Source organism: Hibiscus syriacus, unplaced genomic scaffold (assembly GCF_006381635.1).
Source record: "Hibiscus syriacus cultivar Baekdansim isolate YM2019G1 unplaced genomic scaffold, ASM638163v2 tig00111105_pilon, whole genome shotgun sequence".
NCBI lineage: Eukaryota > Viridiplantae > Streptophyta > Magnoliopsida > Malvales > Malvaceae > Hibiscus > Hibiscus syriacus.
In genome coordinates, this window is record NW_024062987.1 from 5,820,671 (window position 1) to 5,830,390 (window position 9,720).

The window sequence follows — 9,720 nt, forward strand, 5'->3', positions numbered from 1 at the left end:
GAAGCCAAGATCAAATTATAAATCTTTCTTGAATTGAAGTTTGAAAATATTATTTTAAGAGGACTTAAATTAAATTTTATTTTTAGGAGCAATCTAAAGTTTAATATTACGATAACCCAAACCCTACAATCCTCGCTCTAAACTCTAACTCCCAAACCTTAAAACTTGAATCTTAAACCTTAAATTCTAAAATCTAACACTAAAGTGAAAGAAATATTATTAGTTATAAATTTTAATTAAATCCAGGTAATTTATTTATTTAAATATAATGGCTATAAATTGATGTAAAACTTATTATTTTATACCGTGTAAGTGGATCTAAACAATATATATATATAGGTAAATTACACGTTTAGTATTTAAACTATCAATTTCGATCTGTTTTAGTACATAAACTTTCAATTTTTGGAAAATCATACCTAACGTTTAGTTTTTGTTTCATTGTAGTACTCGTCATTAAAAACTTAACGAACGGGCTCGTCGGCCGCCACGTCTATAATTGTTGGTCGTAGCATCTGTCGGTCGAACTTTCCAGCCTGCACCTTTTTAACACCCTGAACATGATTTTGGTCTCCGTTTCATCGGAAAATGTCACAATCTCCCCAAATCGACGATTGACTATTTGGCTTCTTCATCTTTCGATCTCCATTGTCAACCGTTCGATGAGCCTTAAACTGTACTATGTTGGTCGACTCATCATTCTCTCGTGGTCCACCGTTCGGTTTAGTCGTCCGTCCACCGGAGTTGTGCCCCGTCAACCCATCTGTTAAGTTTTTAATGACGGATTACTAAAATGAAATAAAAACTAAATGTTAAGTATGATTTGAGAAAACATTGAAAGTTTAAGTACTAAAATAGATTAAAATATTAAAAGTTTAAGTACTAAAATAGATTAAAACTGATAGTTTAGATATTAAATAGATAATTTACCTTAAATTTTTTGTGATCAGTATCCGAGGCTGGAATTGGACTCTAACCATACAGATAAATGAAAAGAATGGTTGCTTCTCTCCCTCTAACACTTAAGTGGATAAAGCACCAATTATTCAGAGCCTTAAATGAAAATCCAGCCCAAGACGATGTCTTTTTTCTCCACCACTTATATTTCCAATCATTTTCAGTGCACTAGAAGGACAAAAAACCCAACTTGAAACCACTATTCAGATGCATAGTGTAATCACATAAATGATGATTTGGTCCAGGAAAAAGCCAATTTAATCCTGAAAAAACTTCCTTGCCTGGAAACCACTAACCACCACTCGAAACAGAAAACTGACTTGAGCTATGGCCGTGAGACTACTCTCAACTCCAACTGCTCTATCTCACCCAGCAAAGCTCTTCTTCATCCCATCACCAAAACAAGTTCCTTCTTTCAATGGAGATCCAAGTGCAGAGGTTTCACGAGGAAAATGGTGGTAACGACATGTGTTAAACTGGAAGAAACGAACGTGAAAGAAACTGGTAAACAAGGATGGGGCAAGGTGTCGGCAGTACTTTTTGACATGGACGGTGTATTGTGCAATAGTGAGAACCCTTCCAGGAAGGCAGCTGTTGATGTTTTTTGCAGAAATGGGTGTCCAATGCACTGCTGAGGACTTAGCTCCTTTCACTGGAATGGGTAAAAATCTTAGGTTCATCCCTTGCTGTTGATTCAAGTTTATTATGTTATGGATAGTCTTCCTTAAATTTGATTGATTCAGAAAAGTATGAATTTTCAGGAATGTAGCTGATTAATTGTATATATGTAAATCTGTGATCTTACCTGCCTTTTTCTACTTTGCTGATATACCAGGTGAAGCAAACTTTTTAGGAGGCGTTGCTGCTGTTAAGGGTGTTAAAGAATTTGACACTGAGGCAGCGAAAAAGAGATTCTTTGAGATATATCTAGATAAGGTAATTAGTCCTTTTTATATAGAGTAGGCGTGTCTTCTTATGAAACTACAATCTTTCAATGCTGATTTTTAGTGTTTTTCAATGAACAAAATTTCACACAAAATGTTATGTCCTTCTCGTAGTATGCAAAACCAAATTCTGGAATAGGATTCCCAGGTGCTCTTGAGCTCATTACTCAGGTACGTATGCCAATTGTCACAAATGAGATAATGATGCCACATCAGATTCATGCCATATGATGGAGTATTCTGTGTGACAGTGTCAAAACAAAGGCCTCAAAGTTGGTGTTGCATCCAGTGCTGATCGTGTCAAGGTTGATGCTAACTTAGCTGCTTCTGGATTGCCAATATCGATGTAAGCCAACCTAATATAGTTGTTTAGATGCATATAGTGGTTGTAAATTTTCAGTTTTTAGCTTTGCAGCATCATTCTTTCTGTTCTTTTCTTCTTCTTATGGTTCTAGCCTTTTTATACCAGGTTCGATGCTATTGTGTCAGCAGATGCTTTCGAGAATCTGAAACCTGCTCCAGATATTTTCTTAGCTGCATCAAAGATATTAGACATTTCCCCTGAAGAGGTATACCTAATTCTCTCCCCTCTACCAATTGAAACGTCTTTCTTCCCTTCTCATTTACCGAAAGAGTTACTCTGCATGAGAATGGTGATTCTCCTGTATACTTTTTGCAAATTTTATTTGTATTTCTGTGAAAGAGAGAATGGATTTTTCTTCTATATACAAACTTACTGATGTTGCCATGTTTCATGCTCCTATGGTACTTCCCATTTCTCTCATGGGTGGTCATAATGTGGAATTTTGATAGCTTTGTTACTTGGTTGGAAAATTTCATATACTTGCTCTAATAATCCTGCAGATTTCAGTTGTTAGAACTCTTTGTTTTCTAAAGTGACATTGTAGTTTTCCTGCTGAGGAATATGACATCTGCCTATTATTTGCCAGTGTATTGTTATTGAAGATGCTGTGGCTGGAGTACAGGCAGCTAATGCAGCAAATATGAGGTAATGATCCTATATGCATGTTTCTTTCAATTATGCGTTTTTTTTTTTAAATGTTCTCAATTTAGGTGAAGGAAATTATTTGCATACAGGATTAGTATGTTGTTTCAAAACCATCTGCTTCCCTTTTCTTACCATGATATTTTAGTTTTTCAGGTTTTGTATGTCAACCATTTGCTTCTCTTATCATACAGAAATGGAGTAACTTTATAGTAAATTCTAATCATTCTCCATGGCTGCAGATGTATAGCGGTGACAACTACATTGACAGAAGAGGCTCTAAAAGCTGTTGGTCCATCGTTTATCAGAAATGATATAGGAAGTGTTTTGCTTGATGATACTCTCAGTGGTGGCTCAGGTGCTTATAGTCTGTAGTCCTGAGAATATGCTGCAAATGTCATTTTGTACTATCAACATTGTAACTGGTGATGCTTTTCAGTGTTCTTTTTTTTGGCACTTTCTTGTAATGAGTATCCTATGTACTGGAAAAATTTCAATTCTATTGATAAAATCCGTCCTTGTGCACATACAAGCTAGTATTACTAAATTTTGATCTTGAATTAGATGAAATTACGTGGAAAGTGCTCACCTTTAACCTAAGCGGCATTTAATATCCTTCTACCCATTCTTTTCCTGAGTAATTACTAGGGCATGTAGATTTTGGCATATAAAGTTCTAATAAGAACATATTGTTGCAAGTAAGACGGTGCAGGATATGCAGTTTCTGCAAGTTTCTGAACAAAATTCATCAACAGTTCTCAATGAAAGAACTTATAATGGATCAACCCTTGGTGTGGATGTCCCTAGTGATGTCTTCTCTGTTAAGGGTAAGATGTAACCCATATGTGTGCAAAAAGCTGAACTTACATTGTCTCTTATCATTTAATCAATAGAATTGAAATTTTCTAAGGCACTCTTTTCCTCCTCCTTTAATCAAGAAGGAGGTTTTTAAGGAGGCCTGTCATTCTTATCAAAAAAAAAACATTGTCTCTTATCATTTAAAAATTTAAAATTTTCTTCCTCATAAAAGTTCTTTTGGACTTGAAATTTTGGTATCCAGCTTTAAGATGTATCTTATTTTATAGATGAAATTTGTTCAACTCACGCCATGTATGGTCTGTAATTAGCTTACAACATTTAACATACGACAAAACTTTCACCCATCAGAATGAAATTGTTTTCACTGACTTTCTGTTATCAATAAGCAAAGGAGTTATTGAAACTACTTGAGGTTGCAGAAATAATTTATGGCATGTTGCAGGGCTCTAGGCGAGACATATTAAGATATGGAAGTTTGGGTATTGCTTTATCTTGTCTCTACTTCGCTCTTACAAACTGGAAGGTACAACTGACTTGGTTTCACAAGGATACTGGAAAGGCATTATATTCTTCTTGTTTTATTATTATTATTACTTTTTTTGGTATTCTTGTTATTGTATGATTTATGTGCAATCATCGATCTGACCTTTTTCACAGGCAATGCAATAGCATCACCAAAAGCAATTTGGAATACGTTGTTTGCAGCTCAAAACCCATTTTCTGGTCCAACCGAAGGTACAGTATGTGTCGAGCAATTCTTTTAGTGTTTGTGCCATATTCTTTTTCTTCTAATCTTAAACGTGCTCTATTCTATATGAGAAGCGATAAGTGGCGTTATCTTACATTTCTTAAATCTTAGGTTTCTCGGGTATTACAATCAAGTTGAACCCTCCGCCTATTACCAATCGGTTTAAGTTTTATAACTAACATGATATCAAAGCCCATTCTGTTCTGTTGATACCCATGTGAGGTTGTCCATGGCCTCGTTCAACTTCACCTGAGGAGAGTGTTAGGTGGTGCTATCTCACATCTGTTAAGTCTTGGATTTCTTGTGCTCTTATATTCAAATTGGACTCCCCACTTTCCCTACCAATTGGTTAACAAGAAAACTGCTATGAAGATCTAAAATATGCTCAAGTCATATGAAGCCATAGTCTCAAACCAAGCTGCATTTGATTGGTTATAGATGGATCACGTTCTGCAAGAGTTCAACAATTCGTGAATTATTTATCTGCTCTGGAATCCAGGTAAGAAGTTCTCTTTCTCCACTGTTAATGGTTCATTCTTATCATTTATGTCATTCATTTTTTTCAGCTTCATGCAGCATCTTTTCTTTTAATTGCCTTTCTTAAATTTTTCACTTACTTGGTTTAAATGTATCGTCTTTCACTTTTGTAAGAGGAACTGCTCCTAAAGTGCCAGAATTTCCTGCAAAGCTTGACTGCCTGAATACGGCACCACTTCAGTTTCAAAGGGAAAATTCTTTGGGCTCATTCCAACCATATATTCACATGCTATGTAGCCTTTAATGTATATAAGAAGTTTCATGCTCAAAGTGAAAAGGCTTAAGGAGAGAGCAACATCAGTTTTTTTCTAACTTCCAAGTTATGGAATCAATGTCTTTTCTTATTCTTATTCTTTGTTAACTAGAATTGAAAGTAAAATGGCTATTAATCATGAAAGGTATGCCCTCTTCACCACCAATATGGCTCATTTCAGAAAAAATACATCTATATTTATTTCTGGTTGGGATATCAGGACAGTCTCAGCTATAGAAAATCATCAATTCAGAACAATTTTTTAATTATATTTTGAGATAATGTAATTCAATGTGAGATTCCATGATTTAATACATTTTGAGCAGGATTTGCAAGGAAAAGTAGTTTTGCTCGACTTCTGGACCTATTGTTGTATAAACTGTATGCATGTTTTACCAGATCTAGACTTTTTGGAGAAGAAATACAAAGATAAGCCTGTAAGATCCTCTCCTCTCACTAAATGAAACAAGTTTCATCTTATGGCTATTCAGAATTTCTCAGTGTGATATTTTCTTATCAATTTTGTTAGTTTTTTAGGGTTGAGTAGTTTTGCCAACAATTAATGCATGTGCAGCTGGGAACTTACAAGAAAAAGGGCACAAACATAGTTTTGGAGGCGTTAGAGTGAAGATTGAAATTTTGGGATTAAATATGCTTAGAGGGGAAAAATTGCAGGTTAAAAAAGGTTCTCCAAGATAAACTTTATGTAATTAGTGGTAATTCTATATCTGTGTAAAAATTGTGGTAAAAATAAGAGTCAAGATTTGAGATGAACAGAAAGAAAGACAAAAGACATATTGTATGCAATCTAACTATTTAATATTTGATATACTGAATGTAATTAATTTCAAAATTCTCAATGGATGCCAAATCTTTAACTGTATTCCTGTATCAGATTGGTTTTTGGGTGGCTATTTCTACAGTTCACTGTTATCGGAGTGCAGTCAGAAAAGTTTGATAACGAGAAGGATTTAGAGGCCATCCGTAATGCAGTACTGCGTTATGACATCCCGCATCCTGTAAGTTGAATTCTTGGGTTATACATTAAGCAGAACCCTTAACTTTCTAAATGTGCTTGGGCATCATAGAAGTAGAACTAAGTTTTAGGTAGATAGTTTTCTTGGCAAACCGAAGTCTTTAATTCATCCAGCATGTCCGAGTTGATTTCTTTTAACTGATGAGATCCATGTAATGAGTCATAACTGAACAGATACCTTTTTATATAAATAATATGAACTGTGGAAGAATCATTTTTTTTCAGAGATATAAATAACATGAGCAAGTCTCGACCCTTTCCCCCCCCCTGATATCTAATCAATATTATATATCTTATAATAAATTTTTGTTCATCTACTGATAATCTTCTTGGGTAGCTCGTCTCCTATTTTCCTCTCCCTTTTCTTTATTTATTAATTTTTAAAGAAGCTTACCATATGAAGATTTATGATTTAGGTTGTCAATGATGGAGATATGTATTTATGGCGAGAGTTAGGTATAAATTCTTGGCCTACATTTTCCATCGTTGGACCCAATGGTAAGCTGTTAGCACAAATAGCAGGTGAAGGCCACCGAAAGGTAACAATGACTCATTTGTCTCGCTGCAAATATATCAATACAATAGAGATGTTACTTGTGCAGCTGTGCATATCCATTCATGTGACTTGACCCTTTGATGTAGCTGCATTTAAAAAATTATATTGGGAAGATTTGTACCTTTTGCATGCAATTTGTTGCACACTTTAATGTTAGGGTGTAGTTTTCATTGTTGCTTACCATCCAAGAATTATTGGCAATAGATAAATAGACTTTAAATAGGGTTAAAACTTAAAAGTGTTAGAAGGGTTGAAAAGACTTCAAAATCCAAGTGATATAGTTTCTAAACTTCTGGATATTTAAATGCTTCTTGAAAGATGCACTTTAAGTTAGCACTATGGTAGCTCAGCAACAGTGAATCTTGATTAAGGGTTATTCTGAAAACTTATGACATACTTGTGTCACATAATTTCAATAATCTGTTAATATGTTATACTTTTCATCAATTGTGTATCTCAATCAAGGAGTGGATTTGATAATTACGAAGCTTATCACTTAATTGAAACATGCTCTGCCTTTCAAGATATGAATTGATTCCTGGAGTGACCAAGAAATAGAACTAGCGAGAACTCAAAACTACTGCCGGTCTCATTATCATTTTTGAGGGATCTTCCATTCTGATAATTAAATCTTTACTGTTTATTTGATTCTCATTTCTTTCTTTCTTTTTTTGATAAGAATTAGAGGCCTCGTTAAAAACCCCCTTCATAATCATCAACATACTAAAACGTATGTCAACGAAAATTGGAAGGAGGAAAAGAGTACCTCATGATTTATTAAATAATATAACCATTACACCTTGTATGAAATAACACCCCAATAAGATACATACACCACATCTCAACCATAAAATCTCTAAAATCCCCCTTAAACATCCAAATATTACAAGGTCAACCCTATCCGATACCCACTCACACCTATCCCAAGCCTCACATCACTAAAAACCAAAAATATTCGAAAGCAGTACATAAATCCATTAATATAACACAACCGACTCCTAACGGCTAACCATCTATATCTTGGAGAAGCAACACACTCCAATCAATTAAAACTCCTTCCAAAACCGCTAACAGACAAAAACCCAATATTCGTCCGAGATAGTTAAGCCACTTCATCCTTTTGCTTGCTACTTTTAGATTCGCGAGGTTTTTTTTTCTCTTTCCGCACTTTGATCCCTTCCGAAGACCCTTTCCCTGCAACCGGTTAGAATCACCTATTGCCCCACTACTGAGACCGTCTTCCAAGGCATGAGACTCCTCAACGTTTTGATCTGATCGATCGAGGGCACAAGGTAAGGAAGACCCCAAAACTGAACATGGCTTTGAAGCCAAACACATCTCACCACCATTGGTTCCACCGCCAGGCACAACTTCTTTCCCAATCTGATTCGACAAGTTTTCCATTAATCCAAGTGGAGAGGAACCTGGTGAAGCCTCAGGGGAACATCGACCAGTGGGAGGAGCTTCATTGTCATGGGCAATCGTGTCTTCTTCATCTTCCTCGGGAACCCAAGGAATAGGCTTGAAACTCGGATCGATCTCGCGAACCAGGACGTTAAACGATTGACCTTCAACCTTCAATCGTACTACCTCATCAATTCTAGAGATGATATTTGTGTAGATTTGGATTTTTACCCGATCAAAGGACGATGGATATTGGGATTTTTCATCTATTGCAATAATTTTCCCCCACTTTGATGCAATGTTTGTAATTTGATTCTCATTTCTAAATAATACTCATTTAGTAAAAGACTTTAATCATAAATCGTGTAGCCTTTTATGAATAAGATGGTTGTAGTTCAACTTTTATTTTATTTTTTGATAAGAATGACAGGCCTCCTTAAAAACCTCCTTCTTGATCAAAGAAGGAGGAAAAGAGTGCCTTAGAAACTTTATTACTCCTCCGAAATTACATAAGATTTAACGTAGACACCATACTGAAAAAAACACAACAGACTAAGCTACTCAACATAACCGAAAACCTAAACTCAAACGATAAAACGCACTGGAAACGACTAAACATCAACCAATTCCCATCTTTGCTAAACTATCAGCCTCCCCATTACACACCCTTGGAATCAGTCTAATAGAGTGCACCCTGTCCGTGATAAAAGATGAAATCTCTTTAACTAATGGGAGGATAAAAACTGGGGCCATAGCTGGTGTATGGACCCATTCCACAGCCGACTTACAGTCACTTTCCACAATCAACCTTCCAACCTTAACCCAACAAGAAGACATATAGATTTCAATGCCTCTCTTAATAGCCTTTAACTCAGCAACCGGCGGGGGACCCTGACCTACATTTTCTGAAAAAGTCAGAAGGGAATTGCTATTCCAATCTCTCAAAATACCTCCTATACCTCCATTTGAGCCATCCAGTCTAACAGCTCCATCGACATTCATCTTCAAAAAATCCATAGGGGGTGGAATCCAGCGAGAAACCTGAAAATTGTAAATGTTGAGAGCTTTAATACCATCTGCAAGAGATGGATCACCAATCAGCACATCCTCCTGAATAGGACACTTAGGATACTTGGCTAGAAACCATTTAGATAACCTGAATCTAGCAATAAAAAACAGAGACATCCTATCCAAGGGGGAACCATCGAACACCATTGCATTCCTAGCTTTCCATATCGACCAAAACTACTCCCGGGATAAATTTCCAAATCAACGATTTCCCCCTCAGCTCACCCCAAGAACATAGCAAAGAAGGTGGATCCTTTGGAAGGACTAAGGCTATTTCCCAATAGCTTGCTATCTTGTTCCAAAGTTCCCAAACAACATCACATGAAATAAATAAATGCTGAACTGATTCCCCTGTTTTTTACAAAACGGACATAAAATTTCATCCCCTAGCT

General features: G+C 35.9%; 1 protein-coding gene and 1 pseudogene across 1 annotated transcript; both read left to right on the forward strand.

The window, feature by feature from the left end:
- Nucleotides 1–1,200: 1,200 nt before the first annotated feature.
- On the forward strand, nt 1,201–5,195 carry LOC120154020 (annotated as a pseudogene).
- On the forward strand, nt 4,913–6,283 carry LOC120153769 (protein SUPPRESSOR OF QUENCHING 1, chloroplastic-like). The gene is made up of 4 exons (XM_039165651.1): nt 4,913–4,944; nt 5,126–5,201; nt 5,591–5,701; nt 6,160–6,283. Exons 1-4 carry the CDS (start codon nt 4,913–4,915, stop codon nt 6,220–6,222), a joined length of 282 nt encoding a protein of 93 aa, XP_039021582.1. The 3' UTR covers nt 6,223–6,283.
- The last annotated feature ends 3,437 nt before the right edge of the window (nt 6,284–9,720 follow it).